This window comes from Symphalangus syndactylus, chromosome 8, assembly GCF_028878055.3.
Source record: "Symphalangus syndactylus isolate Jambi chromosome 8, NHGRI_mSymSyn1-v2.1_pri, whole genome shotgun sequence".
Lineage (NCBI taxonomy): Eukaryota > Metazoa > Chordata > Mammalia > Primates > Hylobatidae > Symphalangus > Symphalangus syndactylus.
This window is the reverse complement of record NC_072430.2, coordinates 81452442-81472470: the sequence shown is the minus strand read 5'-3', so window position 1 is coordinate 81472470 and position 20029 is coordinate 81452442. Positions and strand designations below refer to the sequence as shown.

Here is a 20029-nt window from a genome sequence, read left to right as displayed (position 1 = left end):
AATACTATGCAGCCATAGAAAGGAACACAATCATGTCCTTTGCAGGGACATGGATAGAGCTGGAAGCCATTATCCTCAGCAAACTAACACAGGAACAGAAAACCAAACACTGCATGTTCTCACTTATAAGTGGGAGCTGAACAATGAGAACACATGAACACAGGGAGGTGAACAACATACACTGGGGCCGGAGGAGCAGTGGAAGGAGGGAGAGCATCAGGAAAAACAGCTAATGGATAGTGGGCTTAATAACCTAATAACCAAGGGGATGGGTTGATTTGTGCAGCAAACCACCATGGCACACGTTTAGCTATGTAACAAACCTGCATATCCTGCACATGTACCCCAGAACTTAAAAGCTGAAGGAAAAAAAAAAATCTCTAGAATTGGCTCCAGAGTATTGCCTTATGCTGCTTAAACCCAGGAGGACTAAATTCACCCATACTTAGAAGCAATAAGAGTGGTAAGTTATAAATCTAGAGTGTTCAGAAGACAGACTGCTCAGAAAAAAAATTTCAGACTCTTCTCCTAACATAGGGGAAAAGCTGTTATTCTATAATAGCTTCTAATAATTGCTTACAACATAATGCCTGGGTTTGAAATGTCAAAGTCGCCCTCCCACAAAATATAGACAATCAACTACATTTCCGTATAAAAATCTACACACTTCTCAAAAGAAGACATTTATGCAGCCAAAAAACATATGAAAAAATGTTCATCATCACTGGCCATCAGAGAAATGCAAATCAAAACCACAGTGAGATACCATCTCACACCAGTTAGAATGACCATCATTAAAAAGTCAGGAAACAACAGGTGCTGGAGAGGATGTGGAGAAACAGGAACACTTTTACACTGTTGGTGGGACTGTAAACTAGTTCAACCATTGTGGAAGTCAGTGTGGCGATTCCTCAGGGATCTAGAACTAGAAATACCATTTTACCCAGCCATCCCATTATACCCAAAGGACTATAAATCATGCTGCTATAAAGACACATGCACACGTATGTTTATTGCGGCACTATTCACAACAGCAAAGACTTGGAACCAACCCAAATGTCCAACAACGAGAGACTGGATTAAGAAAATGTGGCACATATACACCATGGAATACTATGCAGCCATAAAAAATGATGAGTTCATGTCCTTTGTAGGGACATGGATGAAGCTGGAAAACATCATTCTCAGTAAACTATCTCAAGGACAAAAAACCAAACACCGCATGTTCTCACTCATAGGTGGGAACTGAACAATGAGAACTCATGGACACAGGAAGGGTGACATCACACTCCAGGGACTGTTGTGGGGTGGGGGGAGGGGGGAGGGACAGCATTAGGAGATATACCTAATGCCAAATGACGAGTTAATGGGTGCAGCAAAACAACATGGCACATGGATACATATGTAACAAACCTGCACATTGTGCACATGTACCCTAAAACCTAAAGTATAATAATAAAAAAAAAGAAAGAAATACATAGACAGTTCTGAAGAAAAAAAAATCTACCTTTTCAATGTTCTTTGGATCAGAAATAGGAGAACCCCACACCTCATCAATTTTCACTGATAATCACATTAGTTTCTGGCACCTGGGATTTCCCTTTCTTTCTTTCCAGCTCTGTTATATTTCTTTCTTCTGATATTTTATCCAACTTTTCTATGTGGTTATAGAAGACGAGGGGCCTGAATTATTTCAGTCTACCTCACTGCCAGAATAGAGTCTCTACAAAAAATTTCAAAAATGGTCCTTACCATCTAATATTATTAATAAATAAGAGTGAATTAATACTGTTCAGCCAAACAGTGTTTTCTTGTACTCAGCCTTTGTAGTCATGAATTCCATTTTCGCTTTCAGGAATATCACAATCTTCTTCCGCTTCTCCCCTTTGCCTTTCACAGTAACAACAGGAATTTTTGACACAAGATAACCTTTTATAATATGACCAATTCTACCGTGCTGGTATACAGAGTGTAGTGCTCCCAGGGTTTGGAGACAGAACAAGATCAGTACAGTGGATGAGTTTAGTTACCGCAGAAGTAACTCAGAAACACAGTATAATGGAAACTGCAGAAGAATGAAGTTTAAAAAAACACCTGGTTTTTAATCCCAATTTACCACTGAGCAGGTGACTTCAGGTAAGCTACTTAACTTTCCTCATCCTCATTATTTTTAAGAAGATAACTCTATCCATCTGATAGGGTTATTGTAAGATAACTCAGTAGGCACTCAATAAATAGTAGATATTATTATCTTAAGAGTGTTTGTAAATGTTTTCTGATAAAAATCAGAGAAACCTACTCATTTGCCAATTATTCTTAGGAAAACAGACCAGATATAGAGAAAGTTATGATTCAATTCAACCCAGTTTATTATCCTGTGACAAGGTACTGGTGCTTCCCACCAAAATGGGAATTGAATTTTGTTATTTCATTTTAGTTATTGTTTGTTTAGTATATATTTAATCTCAGAGCACCTAAATCCCATTTATATGTTTGGGGAATTATCCTTTGTGTAAGTCTTGAAGGAAGGCAAAAGCTACCCTCCACTAATGCAAATTTGCCAGATATTCACTTTCCTGGTCTCCCTTGCAGGCTCTTCCAGTCAGATGCACCCTTATTCTCCCTCTCCCCCACTGGACTCTGACTTAGGAGTCAACAATGCAAAGAAATGAGGCCTTTAAGGAATGCATTCTGGTAAGAGTGGTAGTAACCCATTAAAACCAGCAGACAAATTCTCTGGTTCTATTACAGCCTATATAAAAATCTCTATCAAGACCATCAAATCTCCTTTGTTCTGAATGTATGCTCTCCAAAGAATATCTAAGTTGCAAATGTTGTTCTCTAGATACCCTAACATCAGAAAGGGCATTAACAAGTATTCCATACCCTGAAAAGGGAATAATCTAACCATAAATGAATACACTGAGGTTCTAATTTTTTAAATCAGTCTCTTAGAAGCGTGGCATGTGTGTCAGACCCCTACAGCCTCATCTCTTCCAGGAAACTGACAAATCAAGTGCCAGAACACCCAAAATGAGAATGAGATCCTGAACCCACGGGACCCACTAAGGTATATTTACCTGTGATGTTTTATGACTAGTCATTCATTTCACACACACACACATACACACACACCTTCTCATATAAACCATTACATGGCCTGCAGTACTGTACAGAAGACTTTGCTGAAATACTAGTGACTATTTACCCTGTTCCATAAAACAGAAATGCTGTATACCTTCAAGGTCCAAACACAAAGAGAGAAAAAGAGAAGGAGAAATGAGGACAGTGTCCGAGAAGAGAGAAATTTGGTTTCCAAAGTTCAGAAGATTAATTTTTACTCCTTCAGAAGATTTTGAAAAGCCAATCTCTACATCGATGTTTCTACTGTATTAGACATTATTCTATGTAAATAAAACATAAAAGATTCAACATTTAGAACACTGGTAAGTCTGATATTAACCAGAAATCCCTTCTACCTGAATTACACAATTTCTCAACTAAGCCTCCATTGCTTGCTACCCAGTCACACTTAAGGATGGGAATGAGAACACAGATAATATTTATTTTCCTAATTAAAAAAAAGTCAAATGTACATCTTCATACCTTCATTAAAATTACTTTCAAATTACTATTCCTGAGGTTTTATTTTAAGTACAAAATATTAGTAAGTCAGAAAAATAGAAAAATTATTAATACATTGCAATGAAAAGGAAACAAATAACTTCTCCAAAGGAATGAAACTTACTTTGCTGACATTTTAATATATTGATATAGCATATGTTTTAAAAACATTAACTTAAGTATAGTAATGTCCAATAGATATTAAATCAGGGTACAATACTGGAATAGATTCATAATATATCTGATTCAATTTTTTACTTAGTCTCAATTTCTTTTTATTTTTGGCTCCAGCATTCAAGTATTACATAGTTGTACTCACTGCCCTTTCAAATGTTGTAAAAAAATTCAACAGACCAAACCAAAAAACAGAGCTTTGGCAAGGGCAGTATTGCTTAAAACCAACAAAGAACTCATTTTACAATTCTGACCATATCTAGAACAAACAGGAATAACACAAATATCCTTTAGAATTCTTTTTAATATTTTTCCAGTTTTACTGAGGTATGATTGAACAAATATACTTTGTAATTCTTATCAACAAATAACCACATTTAAGACATAGGAAAGCTATCACAAAAATGACTGATCTTTCCCTATCACTTCTTTCCTAATTTATCTCAGAAGATAATTTTTTTAAATACTATTTATATTCACACAGACCTAAAATCATTTACCTTTCATAATAACCCACACTCCTTGTAAATTACCAGATTTAAATATGAAGCTTCTTTCAAAAAACTGAATGGCATGGGAATTGGGTGGTGGGTGGCTTATAGACATTATTTGGATCCTGACACAAATAAACTACCTATAAAAGATGTTTGTGAGACAACTGGAGAATGTGAATATGAACTGGATAACTAGATAAATTTTTGCTATTTTGGATATATAATATTATATAATTGGTTATATTAGGTCCTTATTTTTTGAGACATATATAACATATATATATATATATATACACACACATATACATATATTTAGAGGTGACATGACAACATCAGAATTTGAAATATTACCAGGGGAAAAAAAGCAGTTATGGCAAAATGTTGATAATGTTTAAACTCAAGGAGGAATCATTATACTTTCATGTATGTTTAAAATTTTTCATAGAAAGAAAGAACTAAAGGAGGAACAAAAGAAGAAATAAACCAGTGTTACCTTTTCCCAGTCAATTCAATTTGGCCCTTCTTATTGAAGATGAATTTAGAATCATTATATCCCCATCCATTCCATTTCATAACTTCTTGCCTAGTGAGAAGAAAAAATATATAAATGAGACCAATGCTAAACATCTTAAAACTGTACAGTATATCATTGATTATTAACTCACAATCATCTAAAACACCTTATGCCCACTAATATTGTATAAGGTTAAATAAAATTAGCACACATTAAAATGTCCATATACTAATATTTCTGAATATAGAATCACTCTGATGAGCAGCACCTGCTTCACAGAGGGCTACAACCAATAAATTTAAGGCATTCAAAAGAAGAAATAAAAAGTTGCAAAAAGGAAGAAGATATGCTTAAAATATAAATGTCTCATTTTGTACATGTTATTGGGTTTACATTGTAGAATGACCTAAAAAGTTTTGCAATTAAAACTAAGGAAACAAAGTTTTACACATATGAGAAAAAAATCATAATTATTAATCTTCTGCTACGAGTTTTTTAAAAAGACCAATTTATCAAGTAGACTGACTAGTAGTAGACACATAAAGTAGATTAAAAATCTCAGTGCTGGGTTTACATTCTAAATTCTTCAAATTCCATATAGCTACCAATCTCTACCTTGACCCACATATTGTAACAGTTAATGGCTATACTCACTTTTAATATTCCAAAATAACATGCTATTTTTAATTTCCAAAATACCAATATTTCATAACACACTATTTTTAATTTCCAAAACACCAATATTTCATACTTGTAAAAATCCTTATTTATCAAAATCAATGGCTGAATCATTCAATTTTGCACATCATGTAAGAACAGATAGGTCTGGACCTGTACAAAACATAATAAGCAATCATGCTGAAGTATTGCATCACTTTTTATTACATGTTTTGGCATAGTACCCTAGTTTGATCTTGGCTACTGAAATAAATTGGTGGTGAGTCTTCTTACCACAAATTCAACTATGCAGTTTATGGTGCAAATAACAAAAACCCTTTTCTATCTTGAAAGTTATTTGCTGCATTAAAATTTCAAAATAAAAAAAGATGCACTCATTAGAAAGTGTTCTTATACTCTGTAATTCTCAAGAAAGAAGAAAATAACAGCTGACAAGCAAGTTTTTTTATTACAATCATAATTCTTGTTCTAGTTCAAAGGCTTTTCAAACAAATGAACATGAACATAATACAACTGAGCCAGATACAGGTAATTAATTATGAGCTGAAATCTCCATCTATACATAAAATTAAGACAAAGAAACTAGGAATGCTCTGTTTACAACTATGATTTGCTATTAATAAAAGCTACAGTCCCTCTACAAAAACTTCAAAATATCTGAAGAGTATCAATCCAGAGACTGGATTTGTAGATTAGTTACAAACTAACACCAAATATTTTTTCTAATCCCATAACATTCCTACCTCATTGCAGAGAGAGATTTTGGAACGGAGCTTTTGGAAAAATCTCTATGGAAAAACATCACGACTAATGTTACCAGTGACACACTCATTTTCTTAAGATTTTACTTTTATTTTTTTTTTTGGTGCCAAAACTTGGGATTGAACCGTAAGATTTTCACATTCTAAAAACAGATTAGGATATTTTCCACTTTGCTTTTTTTCATGAATAAATTATCTTCACTTTTATGAAGTATAATTTACTTAGTATTTTCTTATTATATTTCAATAATCAGACGGATAAATGTATATTTTAATACATTAACATCTTTAATGGCTTATAATGTGCATAGATTTTATGTGATTGCATTTTATTAGTGAATTTCAACATTTATTATAATTCTGTTCTCTACAAAATAGTAATTTGGTATTACACAAAATAAATGCAAAAATCTCAAGGCAAGGCACAGGGAAATCATTTCAGTACAGAGGTTGAATTTGGCATGTTTATGTAGCTTAACAACGAAAATCATTTTCCTTAAAATTATCCCCAGAATTTAAAAAATTATCCCCAGATGGCCCCAAAGTAAAAAGCTAAACTTGGTCACATGGGTTCATTCTTAGCACTTCATGAGGAAATGAATTAAAATGAGCAGGAAAGATCTGCTGTTATACACTATAAAATGAAGGGATTTACATCCTGAAGAGTCTTTGGCCTTAAATTTTCAAGTTGGGTAATATTCTAAAGAACTTCCAAATTTTCAACTGTAGGTACCTTTTTCTCTCTTTTCATCCCAGTCATAAAATTGGGCTTATGAAATGGACTCTACCATATTTATATCAACTTTTGGAGTCTTCTCAGAAGTTGAATGTAGGCATTTGGAATGCATTTATACCCAAAACAGGATTATGCATAAATCATATACAATTAAAATCTAGATTACCCCCAAACCAATCTTCTGATATGTTCAAGTGCCCCAGGTGTTAAGTAAAAAACAGGTAAATTTCCCAGGCTTCTAGTTTTAAACTTTTATGTACACATATTCCAATCCCCTCCCCACCAAATTACTAGTATATACTCTGATAGTTAAATATAACTATATGATTAAATTTTTTAATAACTTCTTATACATGAGTATAATAAGTATTTTGAACAGTATTACAGCATAACATTTCAAAATTAGAGTAAAACTTTACATAGTCACAGAATTTGAAAACTAAAAAGATCCTCAGAACCCATCCAGTTCAATTGCTCATTTTTCAGATAAAGAAACTGCCCAGAGAAGCATCCCTGGTCACACGGCTAAGTTAGTTGTGAGTATCCAAAGGCAGACTTCCCGTCTCATAATTCTTCCTCTTCAGAGAGGCAATAATATCTGAAACCCATCTAAGTCAGGCTCTCAGATAACCAGAATATTTGAAAGAACTCATTTTTTTATTTACATCAATAGTGTTTCAAGAAACTATTACATGTTATTATAGGTTGAGCATCCTTTATCCAAAATGCTTGGGACCAGAAGTGTTTCAGATTTCAGATATTTTTCAGATTCTGGGATATTTACATATACACAATGAGATTTCTTGGGGATGGGACCCAAGTCTAAACATAAAATTTATTTATGTTTCATATACATCTTATCACATAGCCTGAAGGTAATTTTATACAATATTTTTAATGGTTTTGTGCATGAAACAGTTTGTATACACTGAACTATCAGGAAGTAAAGGAATCACTATCTCATGACAGTGTTCAAAAAGTTTCCAATGTTGGAACATTCTGGATTTTAGATTTTCAAATTAAGGATGCTCACCCTGTGTTGTAGTCATTCTTCTGCACTTCAGCTAAAGGAAAACATTTAAAAATCAAGGGATATGTTTGTGTCAGAAGCCAAATTCCCTATACCTCTGATAGTGTAATGAATTCTGCCATTCAGAATAACCCCAAAGTACTGCAAGCACTAAAATGAAGAATGATTAAAGAATTACCAACTTTCCATAAGATTCAAATAAAAGAATCCAATTCTCAACTAATCCCAGAGGTCAATTAACCAGTATGATCTCTCAGACATTCCAATTCTTAGAGCTAACTATACCAAATTTAACATCTTTCAAAAAACAAGACCGGGCCGGGCACAGTGGCTCATGCCTGTAATCCTAGCACTTTGGGAGGCCGAGGTGGGCAGATCACAAGGTCAGGAGATCGAGACCATCCTGGCTAATACAGTGAAACCCCATCTCTACTACAAATTAAAAAAAAAAAAAATTAGCTGGGTGTGGTGGCGCGTGCCTGTAGTCCCAGGTGCTCAGGAGGCTGAGGCAGGAGAATCGCTTGAACCCGGGAGGCGGAGGTGGCAATGAGCCGAGATCACACCACTGTACTCCAGCCTGGGTGACAGAACAAGACTCCGTCTCAAAAAAAAAAAAAAAACCAACAACAAAAAAAAACCCTCCTCCTGCCGAAAGAATAGTTGGCTTGATTTTACTGCATAAAAAAATAAATGTTTTACACATTTACACATCTAACCACAGTACCAAACTGAAAAAGCACAGTATTAGCTGGTATAACAAAAGAAAATGGAGGCATAAAATAGCATCCTATATGCACAAGGTGGCAGTATTCTCCCATGATCTATACATGATGTACATATTCAGTATTTTGCATTTTCCAGGGCTGTTATTATATAATCTTTAGGTGAAATATTTAGATTTAGCCTTACTATTATAAAAACCATAAAGAGTTTTTTTAGTCTTAAAATGGGAAATTTTCACTTTGAAGTCTCTGTTTACAGACTGGTTGTCAGATTACTATTCCTCTACTAGTAATAAACTGCAAGCATCCTGATATATATGCATGGTTTCTACATTGCTATTTCTAATCATAATAATCATAATATTTTTCACTAGAAAACAAGGAAAAGGAAAAAATGATTTTGGCTACTTTCATTCTGGGTTAACAACTGTGAAAGTTCAGCTATCTAATAACATTTTAAAAAGTTTTTCTGATAAAATTCCAATAATCAAAATTCTAATAAAAGATGCTTCACTCTTCAGATCAATATTTACTCTTGCCCTGATATAAAACTCACAAAGCTACCTTCATCTGACAATATTGTGATTTCCTAGAGAGAAAAAAAAAAAACGACAACTGAAATGGCCAAAAGGATCTATAATTTTACTTTTCATCATGAATTAGTTTATTGGCTTGTTAATTAACTTTGGTAACTGGTGAGGGCAGTCAGACTACCTAAATGTAATCAACTTGAGGACTCTGATAAGATCACGTTTCTAGATGGGTCAACAAGGTAAAATCTGTGTCCTCTAGACAGTGAGCCTTCTTGCACATTATCATGCAACACTTTAAACTTCAACAAGAATTTCAATCTTCCCTCAATATCCCCATTGTAAGTTTTTCAGCTCTAGCTGCCAGAATAAAAATGTGACTCTGTGATATAAGTTATTAATCAATGTGATAATTCTTAGCAGTGTAATAATGTAAAGTGGCTTAAATATGAGATTTGAGAACACACAAAGCTGTTAACAAGAACATGAAGAAAAGGAACCCACATGCATACTGGTAAGCCACTCCACAGAGCAATCATGTACTAAGCTTTCATAGGTAATGCCAATTCTATGACCCAACTATACAACTCCTGGGTATATATTGCATAGGAAATTCATATACAATTCCATAAGGGAACACATTTGATATATTCCCTGGAGCATTGTTTGTAAGAGTAGCTGGGGGCATCAGTAGAGAAGCAGATAAGTAATGTGGAAAATGCATTCCATGAAATATTAATGCAGCAATCAAAAGCAGTAAGTTGAATAGATATGCATATAGAAACATGATGAAATGTTTAAAACAGTGGTAAACACAAAGGAGAAACAATAAAATCCACAGTAAAACAGCATTTAAGGGAATTAAAAATATACACACTAAATAACACTGCATATTTCACAAAACACAAAATATTACATATAATATATCCAGATATATTATTTATAATACATCTAGATATATTATTTATAATACATTCATCATATATGTATATTATATACATTATACACACACACACACACACACACACACACACACACACAAGAACCTTCATAGGCACCCATGGGATAGGCAGATGAAATTAGTAATCAGAGATAGAGGAAAATTAGAGGCCTCACACAAATACCATACATTAAAAATGTATGTTACCACAACTCTCTGAACCTGAGGAAAATATGCTGCTCAGCCTTTGAATCTCAGTGCAGTTTCTCTCTGTTCTCAGAAAATAATTCTTTCTTCCATATATATGCAGAACTTTCGTGATGGTTTATTATAAAATCTATTGGGCTTCTTAGCAATAGCTACAAATTTTTTTGAATAATAGAATTCCATTATGAATTAAACAGCTTCAACTATATGGTAAACCAAATATACATTTAACTACCTACAGTCAACTTTTTATAGTCCACAAGAAACTAGCACTCTAAAAAACTTTTTAAGGCCAAGCACAATGACCTGTAATCCCACCACTTTGGGAGGCCAACGTGGGAGGATAACTTGAGCCTTGAAGTTCAAAATAAGCCTGGGCAATACAGTGTGACCTCCAATTCTCAAAAATAAAATAAAATAAAATAAAAGCCAGGTGTGGTGGTGCAAGCCTGTAATCCCAGCTACTACAAGGCCAAGGCAGAAGGACCCCTTGAGCTCAAGAGTTCAAGGTTGCAGTGAGCCATGATTGCCACTGCACTCTAGCCTGGGTGACAGAGTGAGGCCCTGTCTCAAAAAAAAGAAAAGAAAGAAATTTTTTAAAACTTGAATTCAAGGCTCAAAAACTGTGTCCCAAAGGTCCAATCACATTTATCGTGAATAAATGAATGAAAGAAAAAGTAATATACAGGTATAAAGGGGAAAAATTCTAAACAGAGGCACAGGAAAGGGACGGGGGGCAAGAAGGGCAAATAAGGCAAGGCCAGCTTTACCACACATTGACAGAATACTCTGGGCAGTCACTAATCACTTCAGGTTCTTGGGGTGCCATTCTTTACTCCCACACTTCTCTCACACACTACACCATAATCTACCAATTAGAAACTCGTTACCGTTTGAATGATGCATTTGAAAATGGAAATACACACTATTAGTCATTCATACATTATTAGTATATGTTACAAATATTTTGTAGTAAGGGCAGGTGTGTACCCACATATCCACTCACACAAGCTTGGTACCTGCCATTCTGAAAGCCTGGAAAGAAACAACCATCCTACCCTTTACCCTCAGGTGTTGGTCTACATAATGAGGAAAACAATCCAAATCTGCATCAGGAGGTTGTCATAGCAAAGGACAAAGAGAAAAGGATATATCCTTCACTTGGACTCTTGGGTTCCCTGGACTGTACTTTAAATTTCATGATTTTTCCCTTCACTGTCTACTTGTAATCTAATCAATACGGCAATTTTGGCAACCAACCCCAGACTTTCTCTACCACCAACTGGGAAAATGCCAATTCACTTTCATTGCTCACTCCATGCTTGTTAGTAATTAAAAAAGGAATTGTATCACAAGCTTATTATACTGACCAACCCATAAGTGACCAAAGCCATTTCTGGTAGAGCCTTGCATTTCGGTAGAAACTACAAAACTGAACACAGACAAAGAAAATACAAATGTCTCCAAAAATCCATATGCTATTTTAGCATTGAAAATCAAGCCTAAGTTCCCTTCCTCAGCTGTCCCTTGGGGACAGACCAACAATACCCTTGGCATGACCCTAAAAATACCAAGACTGAAATCCATACCGGCTTGATGTACACAGTATTCTTGTTGTAAATCGTAGTTGTTGGGCAACCCCCTTTGGGTCCCCTCCCATTGTATGGGAGCTCTGTTTTCACTCTATTAAATCTTGCAACTGCATACTCTTCTGGTCTGTGTTTGTTATGGCTCCAGCTGTACTTTCACTTGCTGTCCACCACTGTTGTTTGCCGCCATCGCAGACCCGCTGCTGACACTGACTTACACCCTTCCAGATCCAGCAGAGTGTCCGCTGTGCTCCTGATCCAGTGAGGCACCCATTGCCATTCCCGATCAGGCTAAAGGCTTGCCATTGTTCCTGCACAGCTAAGTGCCCGGGTTCATCCTAATCGAGCTGAATACTAGTCGCTGGGTTCCACGGTTCTCTTCCATGACCCATGGCTTCTAATAGAGCTATAACACGCACCACATGGCCCAAGATTCCATTCCTTGGAATCCATGAGGCCAAGAACCCCAGGTCAGAGAACAAGAGGCTTGCCGCCATCTTGGAAGTGGCCCGCCAACATCTTGGGAGCTCTAGGAGCAAGGACACCCTGGTAACATTTTGGCAACCACGAAGGGACTCTCCAAAGCAGTGAGTAATATTGGACCACTTTCGCTTGCTATTCTATCCTATCCTTCCTTAGAATCAGAGGAAAATACGGGGTACCTGTCGGCCAGTTAAAAAAACGATCAGCGTGGCTGCCAGACTTAAGACTCAGGTGTGAGGCTGTCTGGGAAAAGGCTTTCTAACAACCCCCAACCCTTCTGGGTTGGGAGCATTGATCTGCCTGGAAACAGCTTCCACTTTCAATTTTCCTGGGGAAGCCAAGGGACAACTAGAGGCAGAAAGCTGTCGTCCTGAACTCCCGGCGTTAGCCGGTTGAGATCACGGCACAGCCAGAAGTCTCTACTCAACAGTCACCCATGTGTGCACCCCACCTTTCCTTCTGACCCATACCTCCTGGGTCCTGACCATGACTTTCTTGAAAGTGTAGCCCCAAAATTCTCCTTACCTCTGAATCTACTTCCTCCAGTCCCTGCCTCCTAGATACTAATGGTTCAGACTTTCATTTCCTCTCCCACGTATTAGAGCAAGTTGTATCTCCAAAGGGATCTAACGAAGCTCTACGCTGTGTCCTTAGGCATCTAGGCTATGAACCCAGGGAGTCTTGTCCCTCATGTCCCTCCCAATTTAGGCATACAGCTCTCGACAGTTATGTGGGACCCGTTCCCCACCAACTTGCCAGGGCCCCAAGTTTGTAAATAGCTAGGAGGATTGCTCTCCCATTGTGTAAGATGCTCTCCTCCCCCGATTTCTACCCAGCTTACCCCTCTGCAATACAATCTCCAAGCCTTGGCTCCTTGGCCAGGGCCTCAGAACTGATGACCCAGTACTATGGGTCTATGACAACATAATAGAACAGGATAAAAGCAAATTGAATAAGTCAAGGAGAGGAAAGACAGACAGAGAGAGAGAGACAATTAAAATAGACCTAGGTAAATTATCAGATAACCCTGATGGCTATATTGATGTTTTACAAGGGTTAGGACAACCCTTTGATCTGGCATGGAGAAACATAATGTTACTGCTAGATCAGACACTAACCCCAAATGAGAAAAGTGCCACCATAACTGCAACCTGAGAGTTTGGCCATCTCTGGTATCTCAGTCAGGTCAACGATAGGATGACAACAGAGAAAAGAACAATTCCCCACAGGCCAGCAGGCAGTTCCCAGTGTAGACCTTCATTGGGACGCAGAATCAGAACATGGAGATTGGTGCTGCAGACATTTACTAACTTGCGTGCTAGAAGGACTAAGGAAAACTAGGAAGAAGCTTATAAATTATTCAATGATGTCCACTATAACACAGGGAAAGGAAGAAAATCCTACCACGTTTCTGGAGAGACTAAGGGAGGCACTGAGGACGCATACCTCTGTCACCTGACTCTATTGAAGGCCAACTAATCTTAAAGGAGAAGTTTATTATTCAGTCTGTTGCAGACATTAGAAAAAACTTCAAAAGTCCGCCTTAGGCCTGCAGCAAAACTTAGAAACCCTACTGAACTTGGCAACCTTGGTTTTTTTATAATAGAGATCAGGAAGAGCAGGCGGAAAGGGACAAACAAGTTAAGAAAAAGGTCACCGCTTTAGTCATGTCCCTCAGGTAACCGGACTTTGAGGCTCTGGAACACGGAAAGGCTGGGCAAATTGAATGCCTAATAGGGCTTGCTTCTAGTGCGGTCTACAAGGACACTTTAAAAAAGATTGTCCAAATAGAAATAAGCTGCCCCCTTGTCCATGCCCCTTATGTCAAGGGAATCACTGGAAAGCCCACTGTCCCAGGGGACGAAGAATCTCTGAGTCAGAAGCCACTAACCAGATGATCCAGCAGCAGGACTGAGGGTGCCCAGGGTAAGTGCCAGCCCATGCCGTCACCCTCAAAGAGCCCCGGGTATGCTTGACCATTGAGGGCCAGGAGGTTAATTGTCTCCTGGACACTGGTGTGGCCTTCTCCGTCTTACCTTCCCTGTCCCGGACAACTGTCCTCCAGATCTGTCATTATCTGAGGGGTCCTAAGACAGGCAGTCACTAGATACTTCTCCCAGCCACTAAGTTGTGACTGGGGAACTTTACTCTTTTCACATGCCTTTCTAATTCTGCCTGAAAGCCCCACTCCTTTGTTAGGGAGAGACATCCTAGCAAAAGGAGGGGCCATTATACACTAGAATTAGGAGAAGGAAAAAGGGTAAATATATATACAGACTCTAGGTATGCTTACCTAGTCTTCCATGCCCACGCAGCAATATGGAGAGAAAGGGAATTCCTAACTTCCGAGGGAACACCTATCAAACCTCAGGAAGCCTTTAGGAGATTATTATTGGCTGTACAGAAACCTAAAGAGGCAGCAGTCTTACACTGCCAGGGTCATCAGAAAGGAAAGGAAAGGAAAGGAAAGGGAAATAGAAATGAACTGCCAAGAGGATATTGAAGCCAAAAAAGCCGCAAGGCAGGACCCTCCATTAGAAATGCTTATAGAAGGACCCCTAGTATGGGGTAATCCCCTCTAGGAAACCAAGCTGCAGTACTCAGCAGGAGAAACAGAATGGGGACCCTCATGAAGACAAGTTTCCTCCCCTCAGGATGGCTAGCCACTGAAGAAGGAAAAATACTTTTGCCTGCAGCTAACCAATGGAAATTCCTTAAAACCCTTCACCAAACCTTTCATTTAGGCATTGATAGCACCCATCAGATGGCCAAATCATTATTTACTAGACCAGGCCTTTTAAAAACTATCAAGCAGATAGTCAGAGCCTGTGAAGTGTGCCAAAGAAATAATCCCCTGCACTGCAGTCCATACATTTCAATCCCTGTATCTTTAACCTCCTTGTTAAGTTTGTCTCTTCCAGAATCGAAGGTGTAAAACTATAAATCATTCTTCAAATGGAGCCCCAGATGCAGTCCATGACTAAGATCTACTGCGGACCCCTGGACTGGCCTGCTAGCCCATGCTCCAATGTTGATGACATCGAAGGCACCCCTCCCGAGGAAATCTGAACTGCACAACCCCTACTATGCCCCAATTCAGCAGGAAGCAGTTAAGAGCGGTCGTCAGCCAACCTCCCCAACAGCACTTGAGTTTTCCTGTTGAGAGCCGAGACTGAGAGACAAGACTAGCTGGATTTCCTAGGCCGACTAAGAATTCCTAAGCCCAGCTGGGAAGGTGACCGCACCCACATTTAAACATGGGGCTTGTAACTCAACTCACACCCAACCAATTAGATAGTAAAGAGGACTCACTAAAATACAAATTAGACTAAAGCAGAAGGTAAAAAAAAATAGTCAAATCATATATCACCTGAGAGCACAGGGGGAGGGACAATGATTGGGATATAAACCCCAAGCATTCGAGCCGGGAGTGGCAACCCCCTTTGGGTCTCCTCCCATTGTATGAGCTCTGTTTTCACTCTTAACTCTTGCAACTATGAGGAAAAAAAAAAAAAAAAAACAGTAGCTGTTGGGTTTTTTGGTTTGTTTTACTTAAAATAATGATTAAAAAAAAAAATCAGCAGTAGCCCCTTCTACTTTAAGTGACAGGTAGTTGGGATTTCTATCTTTGCTTCTGGCAAACCCGTGGAAAAAATGAACCCCATAAAGTTTGGGGGAAGAGAAGAAAGCATTAAAAGCAGGACCCAATCACAACAACAGAGGTTCTCAAACTTCCTGGGAGTATAAACATCACCTTGGGTACTTACTTTAAAAGCAGAGTCCTTGGATGCCACCCTAGACCCAGCCCATGACTAAAATTTCTAGCACCCTCAGAAAATTCTCATGAGGGTCATCCACAGACCACACGCGGGTAAGCATTACCTTAAGACATGAGAAAAAGTTAAGAATAGAAGCCTCATCTGTTGAATAGCCACAAAGGAATACAAAGCTTTAATGTAAATGGTTTACAATTAAGTTGCTCTCACCCAAACCTTACCAAAATCAGGAGACTAGAATTGAGAGAGAGAAACAGAAAGGAAAAACTTTAAACTCACTTCACTATAGGAGAGGATGGCCCTGAGTAGAATTCCACAAGGAAACAATAGGCAGCAAGAGGGCAAAGTGGCGGCACTCACCATGTGGGAGACAGGGGAAAGAGATAACAGGAAATGGAAATATGTTACATGACAGAGGAGGTGGCATAAATCTATACCCAAATCTTACAAACGACTATCTGGAAGGGTAAATGAGGGCTATACAGAGATCATATTTTCCGATGCAAATTTTAGGAAGTTTGATCCACTATGGAACTTTGCCTAGTTCATACATGTTTATAAAAGTCTTAAAAAGTATAAAAATTAAAACAATTATTTATCAAATAACTTTCCTTTAGCACAAGAATATATTTATTCAAATTCCAATGTGTGGCCACCAAGGCCACATATTACATAGAAGCAAGCAATGGTGAGTCATGAATACTAAGAGTCACAGAGAAGAGTTTCAAACCAGAAATAGCACAAGAATGACCAAACATCATGTGTGTGATACTGACAATCAGCCTAAAATACAGTACGAGGAACTGCTGATGCTTTACACTTTTTGGGTTCTTCCCTTCCTTCCTAATGCATAAGGTGACATTTACTAGAAATTTGTTTTCTCGCCAGGCACAGTGGCTTGTGCCTATACTCCCAGCGACTCAGGAGACTGAGGTGGGAGAACCACCTGAGGCCAGGAGTTCAAGACCAACCTGGGCAACACTTCGAGACCCTGCTCCAAATTTTTTAATAACCAGGCATGGTGGCACATACCTATAGTCCCAGCTACTCAGGACAATGGTTCTTGAGCCCAGGAGTTCAAGGTTACAGTGAGCTATGATCACACCACTGCACTCCAACCTGGGTGACAAAGCAAAACCCCATCTCTTTAAAAAAAAAAAAAAAGGAAATTTGTTTTCTCTATTAAAATGTCATTATTGCCACTGAGTACCTCCTACTTCTTGCTGTGCTTCCATCTTCAGAAACCAATATAGTTTGAATATTTGTCCCTGCCCAAATATCATGTTAAATTGTAGTCCCCAGGGCTGGAAGTGGGGCCTGGTGGGAAGTGTTTGGGTCATGGGGGCAGATCCCTCAAGGTTTGGTGCTGTCTTTACAACAGTGAGTTCTCATGAGATCTGGTCATTTAGAAATGTGTGGCACTTCCCCCTCCCACACCCAACCTCAACTCTTGCTCCTGCTTTTGCTGTGTGAAGTGCCTGCTCCCACTTCATCTTCTGCCATGATTGTAAGCTTCCTGAGGTCTTCCCAGAAGCTGAGCCAGAGTTATGTTTTCTGAACAGCCTGCAGAACCGTGAATTAATTAAACCTCTTTATAAATTATCCAGTCTCCGGTATTTCTTTATAGCAATGCAAAAATGGTCTAATATAGAAACTATTTTAGCACTCTATTCTTATTACTCCTTTCTATGTAGTTTACTGCAATAATGACAGTATTGCATAATACTGTAAAGCTAAGGGCTTTACAATCATTATCTTATTTCCTTCTCACTTTAATCCTGTGATGTAGGTGTCATTACCCCTATTTAAAACATGAAAAAACTGGTCCAGAAAGATTCAGTAACTTGTCCCCAGAGACATGAACAGTACATGATACAGCTAGGATTTAAACCATGACTGTCTGGCTCCAACATTCCTAACTACGAAGCAAAGATTTCAGTATACTCAATGATGGCCACATAAGGAGTACAAATTATTACAAGAGCTCAGTGGTGTTCATCTCTAGCTGAAAGAACCCTTCATTGTGGAGGCATTTAAACTTTCCCTTCTTTGGAAGATGGTAAAATTTCAATAGTCAAACAGAGGAAGAAAGCACAAGGATTTTCCCATCTAATAAGCAGCATAAAATTGGCTGAAGCATAAAGCACATTCAAGAAGTCATGGAGAACAGCTGAAAGCCTTGAATGCCAAATAAGAGAGTGAGTGTTATTACTTCAATAATCAATAGACAACAATAGAATCAAAACAGTATTTTCCATGTTCGTTGCTTCTACCAAAGGTCAAAATCTAGCAGTGTGTACTTTAAAACTTTGTTGACTCTCCAATGTGGATGAAATCCCAATTCTTTAACATAGCACCACTCTACATTTTCACCTTCTTTAACAGCTGTTCCCAGACACATTAAGTTATGACAATTCCTTATACACACCATGCCTTCTTATGTCTTCCTGTATATATCCCCTGTCCAAAATCCCCTTCTTTCCCTGAAGGCAACCAGTCTAAAAGTCACTTCTATAAAGCCTTTTCCTATCTTCTTCAAGAATTTATGGCTCTTTCTTCTGTATACAATGACTACAGCTACATCATATCTTTTAAATATCTATCTATATATCTCCACTGACTGTCAATCATTTTTGCAATGTTAGAATGTAGCACAGCACAAGCAGGCAGCAAGTACTGACACTTTCCCTGAACAGAGATTGGTCTGGTAATAGAATGAAGAATCATTTAAAGGCGGGAAACAAAAGAAAGGGAGACCAGGCTAGATGTGAGACAATTAAGATTTCATCTAGGCTGGTGGCAATGAGAGAAAAGGAAAGTGTCTTGAGAGTCGATAATAGAGTCCATCTGACTTGGAGTCCATCTGATTTGTCAATGAACCAAATAAGGGATGGGGGATGGAGCTCAGCAAGAACTCATGACTTAGGTGTTGTTGGACTTGGGTGTCTAATGGCAGAAATGAAGAGAAACAGTGGAGGACTGAGATTAGAGACTAAAATAATGACCTTATACATGAATGCTGAGTTGGAGAAACCAGCAAGATACTCAGATAGAAATATCCAATAATTAAAAATGTAAAAATGAGAGTTGAGAGTTAGAGATATTAACTTAAAAGTTCCCCCAACAATGGTAAAAGCTATTACAGTTCAAGTAGATGAAATGGTTAAGGAAGAAAATGCAGAAGAAATGACTAAAAATTAATCTTAGGGATTTTTAAGCTTAGGAAGAGAAGGAAGTCAGCAAAACCATGGTCAGAAAGACAGGAAGGCTGGAAAAAAAAAAAAAACAGAATAGTGCAATAATATGGAAACTAAGAAGAGATAAGAACATCTACCAGGTACCGGAATTGGTTAAGAGGCTAAAGTTTTATAATTAGGTTATTCATGGTTGTTAAGGCCTTTTCAAAAGAGTGATATGTGTGGAAAATTTCAAAACGTTATCTGAGCATGCTTTTAAGCAGCAGGAAAAATCAACAAAGAGAAAAAGATTGATGACTCAAGGAAAATAAATAGAATAACTCACGGAGCAAGATTATAGAGAAGGAATCATCAAAAACAATCAGCAGATAATCCGGTTGTATCATCTTTAAATGCATGATAACCAGAGTTGGTTCAGCTCATTTAGCTGCCTGGGCAGCTACCTATGTCCTATGACTACCACCACTTCCTTCCAGACAATAACTGATTGCAGCAATGTAAACATGTAACCCAGGATTGGAAACAAGGGGTCCAATTATTCTCTGCTATTGGCTGAATTCCTGGAGGAGTGGGG

The 20029-nt window shown here is 37.9% G+C and overlaps 1 protein-coding gene across 3 annotated transcripts in view; it reads right to left on the bottom strand.

Moving 5' to 3' along the window:
* Nucleotides 1-20029, bottom strand: part of AGPS (alkylglycerone phosphate synthase) — a 150985-nt gene that overhangs the window by 118466 nt on the left and 12490 nt on the right. For 2 of the 3 annotated variants that reach the window (XM_055289829.2, XM_055289830.2), the window contains exon 2: nt 4786-4875. In XM_055289829.2, the coding sequence (XP_055145804.2) occupies nt 4786-4875 (90 nt within the window). Of the gene's footprint in view, nt 1-4785; nt 4876-11999; nt 12145-20029 lie in introns of those variants that run through there. The other variant, XM_055289831.2, reaches the window with a different exon arrangement.